The sequence below is a fragment of the Micromys minutus genome (assembly GCF_963924665.1).
Source record: "Micromys minutus genome assembly, chromosome: 31".
NCBI lineage: Eukaryota > Metazoa > Chordata > Mammalia > Rodentia > Muridae > Micromys > Micromys minutus.
The window spans coordinates 16973570-16999368 of record NC_137966.1 but is presented as its reverse complement, the minus strand read 5'-3'; the positions used below and the strand labels follow the sequence as shown (position 1 = coordinate 16999368).

The following is a 25799-nucleotide window of genomic DNA, read 5'->3' as shown; positions in this document are numbered from 1 at the left end:
TCACTTATGAACATTGATGCAAAAATACTCAAATAAATCCTTTCAAACTGTATCCAAGAACACATCAAAATGATCATTCACCATGACCAAGTAGGCTTCATCCCTGGGATGCAGGTATGGTTTAATATAAGGAAATCCATCAATGTAAACCACCATATAAACAAACTCAAAGAACAAAACCACATGGTCATCTTACTAGATGCTGAGAAAGCATTTGACAAAATTCAGCACCCCTTCATGTTAAAAGTCCTGAAAAGAACAGAAATCCAAGACCCATACCTAAACATAATAAAAGCAATATACAGCAAGCCAACAGCCAACATCAAACTTAACGGTGGAAAACTTGATGTAATCCCACTAAAACCAGGGACTCAACGAGGCTGCCCACTCTCCCCCTACCTATTCAACATAGTACTGGAAATCCTGGCTGAAGCAATTAGACAGCAAAAGGAGATCAAGGAGATACAATTCTGAAAGAAAGAAGTAAAAACATCACTATTTGCAGATGACATGATAGTGTACTTAAGAGACCGCACTAATTCCACCAGAGAACTCCCACACCTGAAAAACAAGTTCAGCAAAGTGGCTGGATGCCAAGTTAACTCAAACAAATCAGTAGCCTTCCTATAGTCAAAGGACTAACATGTGGAGAAAGAAATTAGGCAAAAAGGTACCCTGTACAATAGTCACAAAAACTATGAAATACCTTGGTGTGACTCTAACTAAGCAAGTGAAAGACGTCTATGACAAGAACTTCAAACCTCTAAAAAAGGAAATTGAGGAAGAATTCAGAAAATGGAAAGATCTCCCATGCTCATGGATTGGAAGGATCAACATTTTAAAAATGGCCATCCTACCAAAAGCAATCTACAGATTCAATGCAATCCCCATCAAAATTCCAACCCAGTTCTTCATTGAGTTGGAAATATCAATATGCAATTTCATCTGGAATAATAAAAGACCTAGAATAGTGAAATCCATCCTCACCGACAGGAAAACTCTGTGGGAATCACTATCCCTGACCTCAAGCTATATTACAAGGCAATTGTGCTGAAAACTGCATGGTACTGGTACCGAAATAGGCTAGTGGATCAATGGAATAGAATTGAAGATCCAGAAATGAGCCCTCATGTATATGATCACCTGATTTTTGACAAAGGAGCAGTAAACATTCAATGGAAAAAGGACAGCCTATTCAACAAATGGTGCTGGTCCACCTGGCACTCAGCATGCAAAAGAATGAAAATAGACCCTTTCTTATCTCCTTGTACAAAGCTCGTGTATTTGGATCAAAGATCTCCACATTAAACCAGATACACTGCAACTATTAAATGAGAAAGTATGGAAAACCTCAGAACACATAGGCACAGGAGAAAATTTTCTGAACAAAACACCAATGGCTCAAGCTCTATGGTCAAAGATTAACAAATGGGACTTAATGAGATTGCAAATTTTCTGTAAGGCTAAAGACATTGTCAAGAAAACAAAACAGCAGCCAACAGAATGGGAAATGATCTTTACCAACTCCACATCAGATAAAGTTCTAATATCCAAGGTATACAAAGAACTCAAAAAGCTATACACCATAGAAACAAACAGCCCTATTATAAATGGTGTACAGAGCTAAACAATACGTTCTCAATTGAGGAATATGGAATGGCTATGAAACATCTAAGGAAGTGCTTGACATCCTTAGCCATCAGGGAAATGCAAATCAAAACAACCCTGAGATTCCACCTCACACCAGTCAGATTGGCCAAGATCCAAAACTCAGATGACAGCAGATGCTGGCAAGGTTGAGGAGAAAGAGGAACACTTCTCCACTGTTGGTGGGGTTGTAAACTGATACAATCACTCTGGAAATCAGTCTGGTGATTCCTCAGAAATTGGACATAGTACTAACTGACGATCCAGCTATTCCACTTCTGGGCATATACCCCAGAGACACTCCAATATACAACAAAGATACATGCACCACCATGTTCATAGCAGCTCTATTTATAATAGCCAGAAGCTGGAAAGAACTCAGATATCTTTCTGTAGATGAATGGATACAAAAATTGTGGTACATTTACACAACGGAGTACTTCTCAGCCATCATAAACAATGACTTAACCAAATTCTTAAGAAAATGGTTGCATCTAGAGAATATCATCCTGAGTGAGATAACCCAGTCACAAAAGAACAGACATAATATGCTGTCACTGATATTGGGATGCTAACCCCAGAGGCTCGGACTGTCCCAGAAACAACTCACAGACTGTGGGAAGTTCAATAAAAAAAGAAAACAAAACAACAAAAACAAAAACAAAACGTCATGCTCAATCCTTAAACACCAAGAAAACGTTGACTAATTCCGGGTTACATCCCGTTTTACATGTACTTTTTGCTCATTGTAACTAGTAAGACCTTAATGCAGAGCATCAAAACTTAAAAAAAGAAAAAAAAAAAAGCCAAGCCTTGACACAATTGTATTTGTATACATTTATGCAAAAATATTCAAATATTTTTTTCTTTTATCTTTGTTTTTTAAAATAAAGTTTAAAAAAATAGAAAACAATGTTTGAGGGTATAGATGAAATAAAACTAGCTTTTAGTTGATTTTTAAATTAAACATCCATGCTGTTGCTCTTAATGTATATTTGAAATATATACATATAAATGTGAAATTCTATACAATAAAATTCTTATTTTAACATCATTACTTTTGCTGGACATGGTGGCTCATGCCTTTATTCCCAGCACATAGAAAACAGAAGCAAGAGGCTTCCTGTGAATTTGAAGGCAGTCATGGCTACATAGTGAAACTTGTCTTAAGAAAGAAACAAATAATTACTTTAGCAAACTTGGCTCTTTAGGTAAACTGTGTGCTGTATAGGCTTTCACCACAGTTCATTCCAGCACTTACATATATACCAAACAAGCTACAGCCAGCCTGTAATCTAAGGGCAAAAATAGAGAAGAAATCCTGGGGGGAAACTGGTAATGTAAACTAGCTGAGTCAGCAAGCTCTTGGTTAGGTGAGAGAGCCTGCCTCTCCATACAGCATGTGGTAAGATATCAAAAAGGATACCTGGCACCAATCTCTGACATATATGTGCACACACATGCACTCACCTATATACACACAGGAGCACACATACACAAAGGCATACATATTACACACACACATGCATGCTTCCACACACATACATCATACAGTTTTATTCATTGCTTATCAAATTTTAAAGAAAAGTAATATCAGAACTTCTGATCATGAAGCAAAAGATAAGCTCATGACCTGCTTGAGAATAATTTTAAGGGGTGACTATAGTGGTACAATTCATGTTTGTACATGTCTAAATTTTCTCAGAGAGACTGAGAAGTGATGATCCTGAGATCAAGATCAGCCTGGGCTACACACACACACATACACACACATACACACACAGACAATCACATACACACACAAACATATACACATACACACACAAACATACACACACACAAACATACACACATAGAAACACACACACAAACACACACACACACACACACACACACACACACACACACACACACACAAACTACCTAGCTTCGGTGCCAGAACACATAGTAACAATAAATTCAGAAACTATTATTTGTAAAGATGGTATAAAATCTTATTAGATTTTCATTTTTTAAAACTTTTATCTGTATGAGTGACTAAACATTATTGAACTCACACATAAGCTGCACGGAGCCCTAAATATTAAGCACACAGGGTTGTTTCTGCAAGAGATGTATAAGCTGTTTGCCTCCTAAAAAGCCTTTGACTCTCTGTGTGACCAGGCTATCACTGAGATCCTTATTTTAATTTGTTTTAATCTATACCAGCTTCACCCAACTCCGTCATCATGCTTGCTTATCTGGAACCTCCTCAGTTAATCTATGAATCCTTTCTTTATAGAAGATGTTCCTGGCACTTCATGAGTTTCCATGTAGTCATGTCTTAAGCTTTGCTGTACACATGGGACAGAGTTATCAATCCCCAGACAACTTGTTTTCAAATGTTCTTTCTTAATTATAATGAAAATAAGCTTTGTTGTATCAGATCCTCAAAGACTGAATCAACACCTGCTACTGAGTTGTGTTTAAGTCTATGGAAGTGTCTTCTTGAAATCATCCTTGGTTTGTTGCTTTGCTGGCATTGGGATCATGAATAGGGCACAGAGTCCCCTTTGTGAGTGTTTGGTTGGAAACCTATCTATCATCTATCTCTCTCTCTCTCTCTATCTATCTATCTATCTATCTATCTATCTATCTATCTATCTATCTATCTATCTATCTATCTATCTACATTACATGCATGCCTAGTACCCATGGAGACCAAAAGAGGATTTCAGATCCCCAGGAAATGGTGTTACTGATGGTTGTGAGTTGCAGTGTAGATACTGGGAATCAAACCCTGGCACTGTGATAAAGCAATCATTGCTCTTACCTCTGAGCCACCCCTGTAGATCAGATGCTTTAGTGAACTACATTTCTATCAACATAGTAAGTCAGTGTGGTACAAAGTACTAGAGGTTATTAGCCCATGTGGTCAACAAAGTGGAACAGACCCCTGCCATGGTGAAGACTGAAAGCTGTTTTCATGAGGTACCTCATCAGAGGATTCAAAGTGATAAAGGGATAGACTGAATAAAATAACCAAACCAACAAAAAGTGAAGAAGGACAAAAGTAGCAAGAACAACACAATATGAGGAACCAAAACTTTGATATTCTATGACATATTTACAAAGATCCAATGTTTGACAACCAAATGAATGATTGGAAATAAACAGGAAAGTATGATCTTACAGCAAAATAACAAGCAACAGTTATGGTCTCTGGGAAGAGCAGAAGCCATCTTTAACAAAAATATCTCCAAGTAGCCATTATAAAAATGTTGCCAGAGGGAATAGAGGGCAACATTGAAGAAGTAATCAAAAATATGAAGACAATTTCAAATCAAATAGGGAATGAATTGCCAAAAATTATACAGAAATGTTGAATGTACATTTTATGTGGGAAAGCAAACAATAAATATAAACTGTTTACTAAATGAACTATGGTCTATAAATTTGAATCAGAGAAATAAATAATTAGCAAATTTATAAACTGTCATATAGATATTCTGATTAGAAAAGAATGAGAAAAAAAATAAATTTAGGGTCAAATGTAGACAGTGTTAGTACAGTAAATATATACATCCAGAACTCTTAAAGAAAGCAAAGCCAAGCTATGAAGAAACAGTGGCTGAAATTCATTTTAAAAAATGACCTGTGTCCTTCTGCCTGGCACTTTCTGCTGGGATGGAATGCTAACTAGTTTGTTCCTTGTAAGAAGCTCTTTCCCAAGGCATATCAGAGGACCCTGTGCACCTACAGCATTTGCTAAGACATTCCCTGCTCCCTCCCAAGTCCCACAGTGGCTTTTGGGAGCCCAGTGGACCTGGAGAATAACCATCCTCCTAAGCTTTCCCACCCAACCTACTGAATCCCACTCCCCTTCTGACTTGGCTTTTCTGCTGGATAGACTACTGGGTAGTCTGCTCTCTGGAAGAGGTTATATCCCGAGGCATACTAGAGTATCTACTGCATTCCGAGCATTTTACTGATCACTAGTCTACTTCCCATAAGAAGCTATATCCTGACTCATATCAGATGATCAGCTGTACTCACAGCATTTGAAAGCACATCCTGAGGCATCCAGGGTGATCTGCTGCACCCAGGGCATTTGACACCACATCTGGAAATACCCCAGGAGATCCACTGCACCCAGAACACCACAGCTTGAAGGGATCCCAGGAGTACCTCTGTACACAGGGCAAGTGGGCAACTTACACCATAGTCTGAAGACCTAATGGGGTCTCTGTGGCATGCAGTGCAACTGACCAAACAACTGAAAGCCTCTCTTGAGTTCAGTTAAAAATGGTGAAACAGAAATCATAGTCCATCAGCCTCCCCTGAAGAACAGCTTCACACAGGAAAACAGTTTCAGTACTCCTCTGAAGAAGCAACAGTCTGAAGCCCTCTCAGACTCTCATAAAAAGGATTAAGAACTGAAAGTAAAAGTAGAAACAATAAAGAAATCACAAATGGAAACAAACCTGGAAATTGAAAATTTAGTTAGAGGTCAAGAATTAGAGATATTAGTATCATCAACAGCGTACAAGATATAGAAGAGAGAAGCTCAGATGTACATAATACCATAGAAGAGATATACACAACTGTCAAAAAAAATTCAAACACAAAGAACTTTTAATCCAAACCATCCAGAAGTTCAGAACACAAATGAAATGGTGAAATCTAAGAATATTTGGAATTGATTAGAATGAAGATTTGTACATCAAATTATCTGAATATGCCTTCAACAAAATTACAGAAAAGTAATTGACCAACCTAAAAAAGGGATGGCCATAAAAGTACAAAAATTCAACAGAACACCAAACAAATGAGACCAATAAAGCAAATCCTCTTGTCAAATAATAATTAAAACACTAAATGCACATAACAAAGAAAGAATATTAAAAGCTGCAAGAAAAAGGCCAAGTAAAATACGAATGTATACCTATGAGAATTACACCAGACTTCTCAACAAAAACTATGAAAGCCACAAGAGCCTGGTCAGAGGTAATGCAGGCTCTAAGAGAATACAAATTCCAGCCCAGGCTCCTACATCCATCAAAACTCTCAACATAGGTGGAGAAACTAAAACATTCCAGGACAAAACCAAATTCAAACAGTATCTATCTGCAAAACCAGCCCTATAGATGATCCTAGAATGAAAAGTCTAATACAAGGAAGGTACCTACAACAAAGAAAAATCAACATATTAAACATCTAAAGGCCAAAAGGAGATAACCACAAACACATAAAGCCATCTACAAAAACAAATCAACAGGAGCCAACAGTCTTCTGTCTTTAGTATCTCTAAATATTAATGGATTCAACTCACTTATAAAGAGACATAAGCTAGAAGACTGGATACACAAACAAGATTCAGCATTTGCTGCTTACAAGAAATGTACCTCATTAACAAAGACAGTCAATATCTCAGAGTAAATGAAAAAATGACCTTCCAGGCAAATGGTTCCAAGAAACAAGCTGGAGTTACCATTCTAATATCTGATAAAATAGACTTTCAACCAGAAGTTATCAAGCGTTATGAAAAATACTTCATATTCATCAAATGGAAAATCCACCACGAGAGGGTCTTAATACTGAGAATCTTTGCCACAAACTCAAGGACATCCATAGTCATAAAAGAAACTTTACCAAAACCGAAAACACATTGAACCCCGCACAATAAATATGGGAGACTCCAATACCACACTCTCACCAATGGACATGTCATTGAAACAGAAATTAACAAGATGCACTGTTAAACTAACAGAGGTTATAAACCAATTAGATTTAAAAAATATCTAAATAATATTTCATCCTAAAAAAATAACACACCTTCTCAGAACCTCATGGACCTTCTCCTAATTGATCATATGATTAGTTACAAGACAACCCTCAGATCGAAATAATCCCATGTACCCTATCAGACCACAATATCCTAAGGCTGGTCTTTAATAAAAGGAAAAACAACAGAAAGCACAAATACACTAGAAAACTGAACTACTTACTAATCAATGATAACATGGTCATTGAAGAAATAACGAAAGAAATTAAAGATTTCCTGGAACTTAATGAAAATTTTGACACATCATACCCAAACTTATGGGACACAATGAAAGCAGTGCTGAGAAGAATATTTATAGCACTAAGTGCCCAGGTAAAGCACCTGGAGAGATCTTAACAGTAGCAACTGAACAGCACACCTGAGAGCTCTAGAACAAAAAGAAGCAATGATACCCAAGAGGAGTATAAATCAGAAAGTAGTCAAACTCAGGGCTGAAATCAACCAAATAGAAACACAGAACAATAAAAATGAAATCTGGTTCATTGAAATCATCAACAAGATAGATAAAGCACTATCTAAACTAAGTAAAGGATAGAGTCAGGATCTAAACTAACAAAATCAGAAACATAAAGGAGACATAACAACAGAAACTGAGGAGAAAACATCAGCAGTTCCTACTACAAAAGCCTATACTCAACAAAACTCAAAACTCTATATGAAATGGATGGTTTTCTAGAGAGATACAAAGTATCGAAGTAAAATCATGGGCAAGTAAATTTTCTAAACATGCCCGTATGGTATAAGGTAGTAGAATTAGTCATTAAAAACCTCCCAATCAAAAAAAAAAAAAGTCCAGGGCAGATGGATTTAGGGCAGGATTGTACCATACCTTCAAAGAACTCCTGAGTCCAAAATTCCTTGAAATATTCCATAAAATAGAAACAGAACGAACATTACCTAATTCATTTTATGAAGGTACAATTACTTGGTACCTAAACCAAAAAAGAGAAGTTCAGACAAATCTCGCTTATGAATATTGATGAGAAATATTTAACAGAGTCATTGCAAACTGAATCCAAGAACTCATTCAAACCATCATTCACCATGATCAAGTAGGCTCCATCCCAGAGATGCAATTTCATTCACTATATGAAAATTCATTAATGTATTCCACTATATAATCAAACTCAAAAAATCACTTGATCATCTCCTTAGTTGCACAACAGGCATTTGAATAAATACAACACTCCTTCATGTTTTTGGGAAAGGAGGAATTCAATCTTCATTCCTAAACATAATAAAAGCAATTTACTTCAAACCAACAGCCAATATCAAATTAAATAGAGAGATACATGAAGCCATCCCATTAAAACCAAGGAAAAGACAAGGATGCCCACTCTCTCCATATCTATTCAATATAATACTCAAAGTGATTGTTAGAACAATAAGACAACAAAAAGTGATCAAGGGATATACTTTGGCAAAGAAGAAATAAAGGTATCACTATTTGAAGATGACATGATGGTATACATAAGCCACCCCAAAAATTCTTCAAGGGAAATTCTCCAGCTGATAAAAAACTTTTGCAAAGTGACAGGATAGAAAATTTACTCAAAGAATTTAGTAGCCTACCTTTATACAAATTATAAAATAGGCTGTGAGAGAAATAGCCACAAATAATATAAAATATCTTAAGGTAATACTAATCAGACAAGAAAAGATCTGTAGGACAATAACTTCAAGTCTCTTAATAAAGAAATTGAAGGAATCAGAATATGGAGAGATCTATCATGCTCATGGACTGCCAGAACAAATTAAGTAATTAAGTAAAAATGGCCATCCTACTAAAGGCAATCTACATATTAAATGCAATCCCCATTGAAATCCCAACACAACTTCTTAAAGACAGGGGAAAAGTAATTCTGTAATTCATCAGGAAAGGAAAAAAAACACATAATAGGGAACACAGTTCTTAACAATAAATTAATGGCTGGGACAATCACTACCCCTGACTTCATGCTCTACTACAGAGCAATAGTGATAAAAACTGCATTGTACTGGTACAGAGACAGACAGATTGATCAATGGAATAAAAGTAAAAACCCAGAAATAAACCCCATTAACTCACACTTGATCTTTGACCAAGAAACCAAAAGTATACAATGGGAAAAAAAGAAAGCATCTTCAAGAAAAGGTTCTGGTCTAACTGGATGTCCATAAGTAGAAAAATGAAAATAGACACATATTTTTCACCTCACACAAAGCTCAAGTTCAAGTGGATCAAGGATGTCAACATTAAAACTAGATACACTGAATCTAATAGGCGAGAAATTGATAAAGAGCCTTGAACTCCATTGGCTCACACTTTAAGATCAAGAATAGATAAATGTGATCCCATGAATCTGGAAAGCTTCAGCAAGGCAAAGAACAAAATCAATAAGACAAATTGGCAACCTACAGACTGGGAAAAATCCTGCACTAAGCACATAGTAGACTGAGAGCGGACTAGTATCCAGAATATATCAAGAATTGAAAAAACTAACCATTGAAGAAGACAAAAAATAAAAACAATTAAAAAATGAGGTATAGATTCAAAATGAGAAGTCTCAACAGATGAAATTCAAATGGCTCAGAGCATTTAAACAAATACTCAAAGTCCTTAGTAGTCAGAGAAATGCAAATCAAAATGACCCTGAGATTTTTTTTTTCACCTTACATCAATCAGAATGGCTAAGATCAAAACCTCAGGTGATTACAACCCATGTTGGTGAGACTGTGGAGAAAGAGAAACACTCCTCCATTGTCGATGGGACGACAAAGTGGTACAATCATTCAGGAAATCAATTTAGACTTTCCTCAGAAAATTGTAAATAGATCTAACTAAGGACCCAGCAATACCACTCTTGGGAATAAACAGTAAAAATGCTCACCCATGGCAAAGGGGTTCATGTTCTACTATGTTCACAGTGGCCTTATTTGTGATAGTCAGAAGCTGGAAACAACCCAGATGTCCTACAACAGTAAAACGAATAAGGAAATGTAGAACCAGAAGATGGAGGGAGACACAGTGAAAGCTGAGGCTCAGAGAGGAAGGAAGAATGGAGGACAAGGGACAGAGGATGAAGGCAGACAGTGCTGCCAGACACATACAGAACAGGATTCTAGAGGAAATGGACAGGAAATAGTAGAAAATTGCTTTTAGAAACAATGGCTGAAGATGTTTGACATTTCCATGACAACTATCACCTATACATCTTAGAAGTCTATCAACTTTAGCCATAAACTGTATAAGAACTGGAGGTGGAAGATATCCTTCAGGCCCCGCTGTACACATGAATAACAAACTTAGAAATAAAAATATACGAGATCAACAAAACCAAGTTACAGGAATTAACTTTAATTTTTTTTCTATGAAACAAAAACTAAAATACAATGTATATGTTTTTTAGTAAGTGAAGGTTTCAGGACAGCCAGGTGCAATTAGTAGACATTCTCAAACAAAACAACAACAACACCAATAAAAACAAGAACGAAATAGTAGCTACACAAGAACAGCAGCAAACATGGACAGAGGCAGAAAAGAGGGGAGAGCACTGACATATCTGCTGATTAGAAATATAGATGGCACAGTTTATTTTTATTAAATTGACAGATTTCCTGCTTAGTGTTAGATGCTATATAATGCTCAGATAACAAGAGTAACATAGTGAGTCCAAATCAGCTGCAGAAGTAGGGTTTCCTGGAGACGCAGACCCTTCCTTCTCAACACAAAGTTCTGATCTTCCTGTGATTTTGTTCCGGGCTGAGGTCTCTGTGGTGAGAAGGATAAACAGCTCTGGTTCTCAGAGATGGCCCTGATACTCCCAGGTGTGTGCTGACTCTCTGCAAGGGAAATGGGGCATAGGAAGAAAGTCAGTAGCAAACAGGTCTCTGATGCACTGAAGCACAAGATGCGGGAATTACAACTGAACAGAGGAGCAGAGGATCTGCTGATGCCAACAGAATAGCAGCTCACATATTGCCCTGAAAATGGTGAGTGTTTGTGGCTGCTGCTGCCTGGCCTATCAGAGTCCAGTCTTATATTGACTGAGTGAACTGCATAAAGACAGTCATTCAGAATTTTCCCAGTTCACAAGCCATGCCATCTGGAAAAGGAGTCAATTCCCCCATTCTGAAAATTTCTGACCAAGTTATGACCTCCTCAATCTTCTCCACAACTGTGCAGTGAGCTCATAGTGCAGTCTGCCAAGTCATCGACATGACAACCAAATAACAACATTTGTTAAACAGTTTTTTCATTCTTTTACCTAATAGAATTGTATCCTCTCCTCTGCATATGGTGTAGATAGTAGATTCTTTCCTTACAAAAGACAAGTGCTAACTTTAAGATGATTGACAAAACAAGAAGAATGTTCAGACATTAGTTTCCTCTACAATATAAAACAATTTCAATCTTCACCGCTTGTATAAAAATATCATGGTAAGCATTTTTTTTAAAACTCCTTTTATGTCCTTGTTCCTCAGGCTGTAGATGAAAGGGTTCAGCATGGGGGTCACCACTGTGTACATCATGGCAGCTGCCATGTCCCTCCCAGGTGAGTGAGAGGATGAGGGGTTGAAATACAAGGATATGATGGTGCCATAGAAGAGGCAGACCACAGCCAGGTGTGAGCCACAGGTGGAGAAGGCTCTCCATCCTCCCCTAGTGGATGAGACTCTCAGGACAGCACAGGTGATGTGGATGTATGAGATGAGGATGCAGACAAATGGGATGAGCATGTTTATAGCTCCCTCTGTAAGAATCAACAGCTCATTTAGATGTGTGTCTGAGCAGGAGAGTTTCAAGAGGAGAGCCACATCGCAGAAGAAGTGGGGAATGATGTTGTTTCCACAGAAGGAGAGTCGAGCCATGAGCAGTATGTGTAATAGACAATGCAGGTTGACTACCACCCATGACCCCAAAACAAGAAGGACACAGAGCTTATGGGTCATCTTTGTTGTGTAGTGTAAAGGGTGGCATATGGCCACAAATCGGTCATAAGCCATCACAGCCAGCAGGAAATTGTCCATTTCCCCAAACACACAGAGAAAATAGAGCTGTGTGATACAACCAGAGAAGGAAATGTCCTGATGTCCAAGTATGTGGTTGACCAATACCTTGGGTACAGTGGTAGAGGAAAGGCAGACATCCACAAAGGACAGGTTCCTAAGGAAGAAGTACATAGGGGTATTCAGGTGGGAGTCTGTGCTGATGACCAGGATGATGAGCAGGTTTCCCAGGACAGTAGCCAGGTACATGATGAGGAAGAGCAGGAAGAGGAGCTGCTGCTGTTCAGGCTGCATGGAGAGTCCCAGGAGGAGAAACTCAGAAACACTTGACTGGTTGATGTTGCTCATGCGTCTGAGCCCAGCTACAGAAAGGACAAAGAGATGTCAGAAGGCCATCTTCAGGTTTAGATTCTACAACCAGGTTCACATGAATCCTGCATAAGGTTATCACCACTCATAGCTGTATCTTGTAACATTTCTAGACATCCTCCCAATTCTTAGAACCTTCAGGGAAAGAGAAGCAGCCTGTTACTGTATTGGTCTCGAGCTCCAAATGGTAAAACTGTGACACCTGCTGGCCCCTCTATAGGATGGAAAAAGCAGCACTTGTTGCAGAAGGAACATTGTCATCTCTACTACCCTGAAAATACTCATATTGGCCAGTTTTATTATTTTACCTTGCAGTTGTTGGCCCATAGTGTTCCTTATTCTAAGAATTGGAAAGACTTGGGAAGGTAGAAAGGTCCTGAGATGATGAAGAGTTAAGATCCACATAAGCACCCTCTGTGTTGGAAGGAGTTCTGAAAGAACTAGACAAGATTTTACTGCAGCATGAAGTCCCACTAGGGAAAGACTCCCTGAGTATCTCATTAAGGACCAGCACAAGGTAGTTGTGTAAGCCAGCTCTTGGTCCCCCTTGACCAACAAGGATAGAACATATCATCTAATCTCCAGTCAGAACATGGGGATGAAGCAATCTGTGTACAGTCAAGTCCCAGAGAGAATTCCCTGAGACTGATGTAAGTTTGTAGGGTTGAAGAATCAGTCCCCATTATTCTTCCTCTCAGCACAGAAAATGATGATATGGCACTATCTGAGGAAAAGTCCTCTCTTCCTCAGATTTGATAACTTTCCTCATAAGGCTTATGGCACATTTGCTTATAAGCAGTCCTGGAAATAACTTTCATCACAGAGTCAGATTTAATCCTGCCAAATATCCAGTGTAAATTTCAATGAGAGAACAGCTAGATGGAAGTGTATTTAGTCCTCTCTGGCTGACAAAGTCCCATTCTCAGTGAATCCACTACTTTGGGGATGATGTCTTTCCATGCAAAACTGATGTTTCTTCTTCAGAAAATCTATAGACTTTTGACTATCTCTACACCTGCTTCTTTATACTCCCCTTCCCTTACTCAGAGATGAATCATGACAGTACTCCAAAACCTTGCTTAGGTACATCTTCAATATGAATTGATCTGTCTATGTACATCCAGAAGTTCACGAGAAGTATTTCCAGCCTTTTCCACCTTTTTTAAATTGAACAACTTTATTTTAAAAACAAAGATAAATGTACTAATTTTAAGCATTTTTGCATTAAAGTACATTAGTACATTTTTGTCAGTGCTTGGCTTTTTTTTTTAAGGTTTGATAGTGTGCATTAAGATGTTACTAGTTACAATGAGCATAAAGTACATGTAAAAGAGAATGTAACCTGGAATTAGTCAAAGTTTTCTTTGTGTTTATAGAATAAACATAATGGTGTTTTCTTTCCTTTTCTTTTTTCTTTTCTTGAACTTCACAGAGTATGTGAGTTGTTTCTGGGGTGTTCAGTGATTTCTGGGGTTAGTATATAATTATCAGTGACTGCATATTATGTCTGTTTTTTTGTGACTGGGTTATCTCACTCAGGATGATATATTCTAGATGCATCCATTTTCTTTTTTTTTCATCCATTTTCTTATGAAGTTCATATAGTCATTGTTTCTGATAGCTGAGTAGTACTCCATTGTGCAAATATACCAAAATTTTTGTATTCATTCATCTATTGAAGGATATCTGGGTTCTTTCCAGCTTCTGGCTACTATAAATAGAGCTGCTATGAACATTGTGGTGTCTTTGTTATATATTGGAGCGTCTCTGGGGTATATTCCCAGAAGTGGAATAACTGGATCTTCAGGTACTACTACGTCCAATTTTCTGAGGAATCGCCAGACTGATTTCCAGAGTGGTTGTATCAGTTTACAACCCCACCAACAGTGGAGAAGTGTTCCTCTTTCCCCACATCCTTGCAAGTATCTACTGTCATCTGAATTTTTGATCTTGGTCAATCTGACTGGTGTGAGGTGGAATCTCAGGGTTGTTTTGATTTGCATTTCTCTGATGGCTAAGGATGTTGAGCACTTCCTTAGATGCTTCTCAGCCATTCTATATTCCTCAATTGAGAACTTTTTGTTTAGATCTGTACCCCATTTTTAATAGGGTTGTTTGATTCTCTAGTGTCTAGCTTCTTGAGTTCTTTGTATACCTTGGATATTAGACCTCTATCTAATGTGGGGTTGGTAAAGATTTTATCCCACTCTGTTGACTGTCATTTTGTTTTCTTGACAGTGTCCTTAGCCTTACAGAAACTTTGCAATCTCATTAAGTCCCAATGTCAATCTTTGATCTTAGAGCACGAGCCATTGGTGTTCTGTTCAGGAAATTGTCTCCTGTGCTTATGCCTTCTAAGGTGTTCCCCACTTTCTCATCTAATAGTTTCAGTGTACCTGGTTTAATGTGGAGATCTATAATCCACTTGCACTGGAGCTTTATACAAGTAGACAAGAAAGGGTCTATTTTCATTCTTCTGCATGCTGAGTGCCAATTGGGAAAACATCATTTGTTCAAGAGGCTGTACTTTTTACATTGAATGTTTACAGCTCCTTTGTCAAAAATCAGGTGAACATATATGTGAGGGCTCATTTCTGGATCTTCAATTCTATTGCATTGATCCACGTGCCAATTTCTGTACAGTACCATGCAGTTTTTTTTTTAGTACAATTGCCTTGTAATATATCTTGAGGTCAGGGATAGTGATTACTGCACATATTTTCTTGTTGTTGAGGATGGATTTTGCTATTCTAGGTCATTTGTTATTCCAGATAAAATTGCACATTGCTTTTTCCAACTCTATGAAGAATTGGGTTGGGAATTTGATGGGGATTGCATTGAATATGTAGACTGCTTTTGGTAAGATGGCCATTTGTACAATGTTGATCCTTCCAATCCATGAACATGGGAGAGCTTTCCATTTTCTGAGATCTTCCTCCATTTTCTTCTTTAGAGGTTATAAGTTCTTTTCATAGAGGTCCTTCACTTTCTTAGTTAGAGTCACACCAAGGTATTTCATAATTTTTGTGACTATTGTGAAGGGTATCTTTTCCCTAATTTCTTTCTCCACATGTTTGTCCTTTGAGTAGAGGAAGGCTACTGATTTGTTTAAGTTAATTTTATATCCAGCCACTTTGCTGAACTTGTTTATCAGCTGTAGTTCTCTGGTGGAATTTGTGGGGTCACTTAAGTACACTATCATGTCATCTGCAAATAGTGATGTTTTTACTTCTTCCTTTCCAATTTGTATACCTTTCTTTTTCTTTTGCTGTCTATTGCTCTGGCCAGGACTTCCAGTACTATGTTGAATAGGTAGGGGGAGAGTTGGCAGCCTTGTCTAGTCCATGATTTTAGTGGGATTACTTCAAGTTTCCCACCGTTTATTTATATGTTGGCTGTTGGTTTTCTGTATATTGCCTTTATTATGTTTAGGTATGGGCCTTAGATTCCTGTTCTTCCCAAGACTTTTAACATGAAGGGGTGTTGAATTTTGTTAAATGCTTTCTCAGCATCTAGTGGGATGACCATGTGGGTTTTTTTTGAGTTTGTTTATTTGGTGGATTACATTGATGGATTTGAGTATATTAATCTATCCCTGCATCCCAGGGATGAAGCCTGCTTGATCATGGTGAATGATCATTTTGATGTGTTCTTGGATTCGCTTTGCAAGGATTTTGTTGAGTTTTTTTGCATCATTGTTCATTAGTAAGATTGGTCTGAAGTTCTCTTTCCTTTTAGGGTCTTGGTGTGGTTTAGAAAAGAGGGTTATTGTGGCCTCAAAAGTTGAGTTAGGTAGTTTTCTATCTGATTCTATATTGTGGAATAGTTTGGAGAGTATTGTTATTAGGTCATCAATAAATGTCTGATAAAATTCTGCACTGTACCCGTCTGGATCTGGGCTTTTTTTGGTTGGGAGGCTTTTGATGACTTCTTCTATTTCTTTAGGTGTTATAGGATTACTTAGATGGTTTATGTGGTCCTGGTTTAACTTTAGTACCTGGTATCTGTCTAGGAATTCATCCATTTTGTCAAGATTTTCCAGCTTTGTTGAATATAGGCTTTTATAGTAGGATCTTATCATTTCTTGAGTTTCCTCTGTTTCACTTATTATGTGTCCACTTTCATTTCTGATTTTGTTATTTTGGATACTCCCTCTTTGCCCTCTAGTTAGTCTGTCTAAGGGTTTATCAATCTTGTTAAGTTTCTCAAAGAACCAGCTTTTGATTTTGTTGAATCTTTCAATGGTTCTTTTTCTTTCTATTTGGTCTATTTCTTCCCTAAGTTTGATTTGTTCTTGCCATCTACTCCTCTTGTGTGTATCTTTTTCCTTTTTTTCTGGAGCTTTCAACTGTGCAGTCAAGTTGCTACTGTATGCTCTCTCCAGTTTATTTTTGGAAGCACTCAGAGCTATGAGTTTACCTCTCAATATTGTGTTCATTGCATCCTATAGGTTTGGGTATGTTGTGTTTTTATTTTCATTGAATTCTAGAAAACCCTTAATTTTTTTCTTTATTTGTTCTTTGACCCTGCTATCATTTAGTAGAGCATTGTTGAGTTTCCATGTGTATATGTGCTTTTTGTTTTCTTTATTGCTATTAAAGACCAGCCTTAGACCATGGTGATCTGAAAGGATGCATAGGAGTATTTCCAACTTCTTATATCTTTAGGGCTCGTTTTGTAACCAATTATTGGTCAATTTTCAAGAATGTGCCATGAGGTGCTGAGAAGAAGGTGTATTATTTTGTTTTAGGATGATATGTTCTGTAGATATCTATTAATTCCAGTTGGTTTATAACCTCTTCTAGTTTTACAGTGTCCTTGTTCAGTTTCTGGTTCCATGATCTGTCCATTGGTGATAGTGGGGTATTTAAATCTCCCACTATTATTTTGTGGGGCACTATGTATTTTTTGAGCTTTAATATGGTTCCTTTTATGAATATGGGTGCTTTTTTATTTGGATCATATATGTTAAGGATTGAAAGTTCCTCCTGACAAAATTCCCTTGTAATGAGTAAAAAGTTTCCTGCCTTATCTTTTTTGATAACTTTCGGGTGAAAATCTACTTTATTCGATATTAGAATGGCCACTACAGCTTTCTTCTTGGGGTCATTTGCTTGGACATTTTTTTTCAACCTTTTACTCTGAGATAGTTGTCTGTGTTTGTCTCTGAGATGAGTTTCCTGTATGCAGCAAAAGGCTGGGTTTCGTTTATATATCCAGTCTGATAGCCTATATCTTTTTATTGGGGAATTGAGTCCATTTATGTTAACAGATATCAAGAAATAGTGGTTGCTGTTTTCTGCTATTTGGTTTTAGAGGTAGAATTGTGCCTGTGTGTCTTTCTTCTTTTGGTTTTCTTGCTTAGGCGTTTTCTTGTTTTTACTAGGATGTAGTTCCCCTCATTGTATTGGGTTTTCCACCTATAATTTGTTGTCCTGCTGGGTTTGTGTTCAGATATTGTGTAAATTTAGTTTTGCCTTGGAATATCTTAGTTTCTCCATATATGGTGATTGAGAGTTTTGCTGGGTATAGCAGCTTGGGCTGACACTAGTGCTCTCTTAGGGTCTGCATGATGTTTGTCCACGGTCGTCTAGCTTTTTAGTATCTGTTTAGAATTCAGCTGAGATTCTGATTGGTCTTCTTTATATGTTACATGGCCTTTTTTCTTATTGCTTTTAGTATTCTTTCTTTGCTTTGGACACTTGGCCTTTTGACTACTATGTGTTAGGAGGATTTTCTTTTAGTTCTGTAGGCTTGTTTTATGCTCATGGTCATCTCATTCTTAAGGGTACGGAAGTTTTCTTCTATGATTTTGTTGAGTATATTTACTGTGCCTCTTAGTTGATATTCTTCACCCTCTTCTATTCCTATTATCCTTAGTTTTGGTCTTCTCATTGTGTCCTTGATCTCCTGGACATTTTGGGTTAGAAGCTTTTTGGGTTTTGCATCTTCTCTTACTGTTTTGTCTATGTTTTCATTGTTTTCTTCGGCCCCGAGATTCTCTCTTCCATCTCTTGTAGCTTGTTGGAAGTGCTTGCATCTGTGACTCCTGATTTCTTTTTTACGTTTTCTACCTCTAGGGTTTTCTCTTTTAGTGTTTTCTTTATTGTGTCCCTTTTCATTTTAAATTCCTTCCTCCATTCCTTCATCTCTTTGGTTCTGTTTTCCTCTAGTTCCTTGAGTTCTTTGATTTATTTGAGTGTTTTTCTTGTTCCCTCTTTAAAATCTTCTAATTCTTTATGCTTTTCCTCCCATTCTTTATTAAGGATCTCTATCATCATCTTTTGGTCTAAGTCTTCTTTTTCTGGAGTGTTTGGCATTCAGCTGTTTGCTGTGATGGGACAGTTGGGTTCTGGTGATGCCAGGTTCTCTTGGTTTCCCTGTGTAAGTTCTTTCGCTTTCCTCTTGCCATCTTGTTGTCCGTTATTGGTTCTTGCCTTTCCCTTGTAACTGGCCTGTGTCCCTAGATCTTCATGTGTTCTTGGTGGGGGATGGTCTGAGTGCCTGTTCTGCACCTAAGGCCGCCTGCTGGGACCAGACAGCCCAATGCTGAGTTCCTGGTTTCCACTTTCTAAAAAGGATAAATAAGCAAAATTCTAAGAGATGACAGCAAAAACTGAAAACCCACAGAGAGGCTTGAAGGCAAGCTCAAGGATGATCTGCCGGCTGCTGACTTCAGGATTGAGGACCCTTTTATTGATAAGATAGAGGAGTCCTTTATTCCCAGTCAGTGTCAAGCAGTAAAAGCCAAGAGTTTCTCAGTTTAGCCTGAGAGAGAGTTGATAAAAATTACAGCATTTTCTGGCTCACACCTTTCATCCAGACACAGTGAATTCTGTTTCAGGAAGATTTCTCATGTTTAAGGTTAGCGTGATTCACCAAAACCGACCCAAACTCATAAAAACCCAAAGAGCATAAAGGAAAAGAGACATCGGAGACGTGACTCAGGGGACGCATCACTTTTTCCTTCTGCAGAGGGATTAGGTTCCAAACCCAGCACCCATATAGTGTTTCTCAATTGTCCATAACACCAGTTTCCGTGAGATAAGGCACCATCCGCTAGTCTCCTTGGACACAAACATGGCGCGCCAGTATGTATATGCAGGCAAAGCACAAGCAACTACATCCTTTTAAAAAGGAAAAAAAAAAAAAAGATAATGGATGTGCAATTTGGGCAACAAAGGCATGTCTCACCTCAAATCAAAACAAAACACAACAAAATAATAAAAAATACACCATATTACTGCTACTAACAATCTTTATGAGTACCATAAGTATAATAAAAATTGAAAAGCTACCAGGGCAGAGTAGGCACATGTCTGTAATTCCAGCAGTAGGGAGACAGACAACTGGGTCTCTGTGAGTTCTATGCCAGCATGGTGTGCAGATCGAGTATCATGAAATTTAGGGCTGTAACAATGAAACACTGTCTCAAAAACCACCCCCAAAACAATCAATATAACATAAATGTTATATTTATAAAAATAATAATAATTATAATTATAATATAATAATAAAAAACAAACAAAAATATATGACAAACTGGTACAATAACTCTGGAAATCATTTTTTTAGTTTCTTCAGAAAATTGGAATTGGGTCTACCTAAGGACCCAGAAATACCACTTTTGGGAATATACCCAAAAGGTGCTTACCTATGATCTACTATGTTAATAGTGGCCCTATTTGTAATAATCAGAAGCTGGAAACAACCCAGATGTCCACAATAGTAAAATGGATACAGAAAATGTGGTTCATTTACTTAATGGAGTACCACTCAGCCATTAAGAATGAGGACATCCTTTGTTTTGGAGTCAATGGATGGAAGTACAAATTATCATTTTGGTTGAGGTAACTCAGACCCAAAAGGAAATGCATGGTATGTACTCACGAATATGTCCATTTTAGCAAAAGAAAAAAAGATACAGAACAATCAAGGTTCAATCCACAGAACTCAAAAAAATCCACAAGCTGCAGGCCCCAAGTGAGCATGCCTCTGTTCCATTTGGGAGGGAGAAGGAAACAACCACAAGGGAAAAGAAAGGGGCATGGGAAGGAAAAAGGTCTGGAGTATGGAACATGATCTGGTATAGAGTGGGGGAAAACAACTGAAGCCCTGTGGGCCAGCAGAATGGATGGAAACAAGGGACCTTAGGAGGTTAAAGGTTGGGAGGACCCTCATGTTCCAGAGACCTGGGAGGTGATAGACACTCAGGATCCAAAGGGTGGGACTCCTACATGCAATTCTCTACAGTAGGTAGAGGAAACAAGAAGAGCTTATCTCCAGCAGAAGTGCTGGAGGAATCTGAAGGGAGGGTGACTCTGTAAAAGGACCAGCAGTCTCAATTAACCTGGACCCCTGAGATCTCTCAGACACTGGAATCACCAACCAGGCACCATACACCAGCTGATGATAGTCATGCAACACACAAACAGCAGAGGACTCTTGGGTCTGGGTTCCATCAGAGAAGATTGGGAGCCCCACGGTGTTTAGAGGTCTGGTGGGGTGGATTAGGTGGGGACATCTTTGTGGGGACAGGGATTTCAGGAAGAAAATATGGGATATAAAAATGTAGGCGGGTGGACCAAGAGAAAAAAAAATCTTGAGTGTAAATATTAAGTTAAATTAAAAATAAAACATAAAAATTTAATACAAGCATTTGCTCTACTGACATTCATGAAATAAAGTAATATTAATTTTGATTGATATAGGGTGACTGGAGAGATTCTGAAACCCATTTTGCATGAGTGGGCTACAATAACACTAGGAGTAAAAGCAATGTCTGTATTGTTTGAACATTTCAATGTACTGTTTCATATGGAAACATATTACAAAAGAAACATTTACTAAAATATTTACATGTCAACAAAGAAAGTTCAATTGATTTTCAATCAGATTTACCGTTTTCATCATAAACAGTAAGGGGTTATATTAAATATGCTGAAAGTAAAAGATGAGAAAAATATTTCATATATTTTAAATCTATTTTCTTTAGTTTATTGAGATACAATTTCACAGTGTATCTTGTATCCTGATGTAACCTCGGCTGGCCACAAACATGGGATTTTCCTTTCTTAGCCCCCAGTCCTGGCACTTTAGGCCTGTGATATCTTGTCACCTTATTAGTCATTTTCACGATAAATTTCAAATCAAACTGTAAATTTTTATGTTTTAAAGGAGATGTTTAGCTACTAAGCTGTAAACATACATAAAATCAATAAAAATAAAAGCATAAAGACTTACAGTAATTTAGAAATCCTATTTTATAAAATAACTTTTGAAGGCTGAGATTAGACTACTATTTGAGTATAATTATGTGAGCCCATTCACATGAATATGACAGAGAGGAATAAAGAGTGTAATTGGCCTGCAGGATACTGAGATTGAAGAAGACATTTTCTTTTTATTAACATTTTACTTTAATTAACTTTTTCCTGCATTAATATTACATGCTACATGTGTTCATGAGCTAAAGATAAACCATCAGCTAAATATAGTAGTAGAATTGTTTCTCTGTATCTTCAAATAAAATCTTCCCATTTGTACCATCAATATTGGGATAATACATACACACACACACACACATATATATAAATGTTTCTATGTTTCTCTCCAAGAGGCAGAGTCTCCACACAGTCCCTCTCTCCTGGAACTTACTATGTAGAACAAGCTGGCAGACATGCTACCTGACCTGAAATTATTCACGATAAACAAACAATATGCAGCAGTGTAAAATAGAACTAAAGAATGGTTTGAGAAAATGTCATATCAAACGGAGACTCAGGAAAGAGGAAATGTGAGAAAGCAGGGGTCAGGTGGAGGTTAGGAAATCAGGAAGATCCTGATCCTAACAAACAGCTCATCACAGGCCTCAGCAGAGTTTAACCTGAGGAAGAAAGAGTGAGCAAACCAGAAGACAGAGGGAGACACAGTGCAAGCTGAGGCTCAGAGAGGAAGGAAGAATGGAAGACAAGGGACAGAGGATGAAGGCAGACAGTGCTGTCAGACACACAGAGAACAGGATTCTAGAGGAAATGGACAGAAAGTAGTAGGAAATTGCTTTTAAAAATAATGGCTGAAGATGTTTCACATTCCCATGAAAACTATAACCTATACATCTTAGAAGTCTATCAAATTTAGCCATAAACTGTATAAGAATTAGAGGTGGAAGAAGTCTTTCAGGCCCTGCTATACACATGAATAAAAAACTTAGAAATAAAAATACACAGGATCAACAAAACCAAGATACAGGAACTTACTTTCAATTTTTTTCTATTGTTTTCAGTAAGGGAAAGAAAGGACAGCCAGGAGTAAATAGAGGATAGTCTCTAATAAAACAACATGAAAAAATTAAAATAAGAGCAAAATAGTAGCTACACCAGAACACCAACAAAGATAGAAATAGGCAGAAAAGAGAGCAGAGAAACTGACATGTCTGAGATTAGAAATATAGAAGACACAGTTCATTTTTATTAAATTGACATATTTCCTGCTTAATGTTAGATGCTATATAATATTCAGATAACAAGTGTAACATATTGAGCCCAAATCAGCTGCAGAAGTAGGGTTTCCAGGAGCTGCAGACCGTACCATCTCAGCAACCAACTCTGAACTTCACATGTTGGTGTCTTTGTGGTGAAGAAAGATGAACAGCTCTCATTTCCCATAGTTCTGGCACTATGCAAGGGACACGGAGCATCGCAAAGAAAGTCAGTAGCAGACAGGTCTCTATACAGTGAGGCACAAGATTCTGCAATCACAACTGAACACAGAAGCAGAGGATCTGCTGATGCCAACAGAATAGCAGCTCACATATTGTCCTGAAAACGGTGAGTGTGTGTGGCTGCTGCTGCTTGGCCTATCAGAGTCCAGTCTTGTAGTGAACTGCATGAAGTCAGCCATCCACAATTATTCCAATCCAGACACCACATATCTGGTGCAGGAATCAGTTCTCTATTTTGACAACATGTGACCCAGTTTTGACCTTACCCTTGGTTGCTTACCAGTGTTGTCCCATTGAGACTCCTCCTTTTAACCAAAATTGTGCAGTGAGCTCATGGTGCAGTCTGCCATGTCACTGACATGACAATCCACATAACAATATTTGTTAAACAGTTTTTTTATACTTTTATTTAAAGGATTTGTATCTCAGGCTCTGATTGTGGTAGAGAATGTAGATGCTTTTCTTCCAAAAGACATTACTGCTTAGATAGAAATCCCATTGTAATCATTTTCCTTATTGCCCCTTTTATGTCCTTGTTCCTCAGGCTGTAGATGAAAGGGTTCAGCATGGGGGTCACCACAGTGTACATCATGGAAGCTGCCATGTCCTTCCCAGGTGAGTGAGAGGATGAGGGGTTGAAATACAAGGATATGATGGTGCCATAGAAGAGGCAGACCACAGCCAGGTGTGAGCCACAGGTGGAGAAGGCTTTCCATCCTCCCCTAGTGGATGAAACTCTCAGGACAGCACAGGTGATGTGGATGTAGGAGATGAGGATGCAGACAAATGGGGTGACCATGATCACAGCTGCCTCTGTAAGAAGCATCAGGTCATTGAGATGTGTGTCTGAGCAAGAGAGTTTGAGGAGGGCATCCATATCACAGAAGAAGTGAGGGATGATGTTGTTTCCACAGAAGGAGAGTCGAGCCAGGAGCAGTATGTGCAACAGACAATTCAGGTTGGCTACCAACCATGACCCAGCAACAAAAAGAGCACAGAGCTTCTGGGTCATTTTTGTGGTGTAGTGTAAAGGGTGGCATATAGCCACAAATCGGTCATAGGCCATCACAGCCAGCAGGTAATTGTCCATGTTAACAAATACACACATAAAATAGAGCTGTGTGAGACACCCAGAGAAGGAAATGGCCTGATTTCCACTTATGTAGTTGGCCAACACCTTGGGGGCAGTTGTGGAGGAAAAGCAGACATCCACCAAGGAGAGGTTCCTGAGAAAATAGTACATAGGAGTCTGCAGGTGGGAGTCTGTGCTGATGGCCAGGATGATGAGCAGGTTTCCTAAGATAGTGGTCAGGTACATGATGAGGAAGAGCAGGAAGAGGAGCTGCTGCTGTTCAGGCAACATGGAGAGTCCCAGAAGGAGAAACTCAGAAACACTAGACTGGTTGATGCTGCTCATGAGTGTGAGCCCAGCTACAGAAAGGAGAAGCAGAGGTCAGAAGGCCATTCAGGTTTAGATGCTACAACCAGGTTCATATTATTCCTTCATTAGAGTTTCTGAATGGAGATCCACTCCTATATTTATACATACATACTCTATGTACAATTTAGAGATTTAGGTCATGTTGGTTACTCAGAAACACATGTTCAGTTGCTTTGTATATAACATAAAACCCTTCATTCATACACACCAGTCTTACCTGTGTTTTGTGACATTTTTAGACTTTCTTCCAATCCTTGGCAGCTTAAAGAAAAATAGAAGCAGCGGGTTATTTTACTGGTCACAAGCTCCAAATAATGAAACTGTGACTCCTGTCGCTGTCACCTCTATGGGAGAAAAGTAATAACACTTGTTGCAGGAGAAGCATTGACATCTCTACTATCCTAAAATTATTTCTTCCAGCCAGTTCTATTATTTTACATTAGAGTTGTTGGCCAAGAGTGTCCCTTATACTAAGGGTAGGAAAAACTTGGGTACATAGAGATGTCCTAAGCAGATGAAGACTGAAGATCAACATAAGAACCCTCTGTGCTGGAAGGAGGTCTGGGAGGATTAGACAGTTATTTACTGCATCATGAAGTCCCCCTGGGGAAAGACTCCCTGAGTTTCTCATTAAGGAGAAGCACAAGGTAGCTGTGTAAGCCAGGTCTCAGTCCCTTTGACCAGCAAGGACAGAACATATCATCTAAGCTCCAGTCAGACCTTGGGGATGAAGCAATCTGTGTTCAGTCAAGTCCCAGAGAGAATTCCCTGAGACTGATGTAAGTCTGCAGTGTTGAAGAATCAGT

The 25799-nt window shown here is 38.2% G+C and overlaps 2 protein-coding genes across 2 annotated transcripts; both read right to left on the bottom strand.

Moving 5' to 3' along the window:
- Positions 1–11866: 11866 nt before the first annotated feature.
- Positions 11867–12808, bottom strand: LOC308440298 (olfactory receptor 1f45-like; the record flags this gene model as incomplete). The annotated part of the gene is made up of 1 exon (XM_080942314.1): positions 11867–12808. One exon carries the CDS (start codon positions 12806–12808, stop codon positions 11867–11869), a length of 942 nt encoding a protein of 313 aa, XP_080798440.1.
- Positions 12809–24027: 11219 nt separating this feature from the next.
- Positions 24028–24969, bottom strand: LOC308440333 (olfactory receptor 1f45-like; the record flags this gene model as incomplete). Its single annotated transcript, XM_080942369.1, has 1 exon — positions 24028–24969. The coding sequence occupies one exon, from the start codon at positions 24967–24969 to the stop codon at positions 24028–24030; it is 942 nt and encodes a 313-aa protein (XP_080798495.1).
- Positions 24970–25799: the final 830 nt, after the last annotated feature.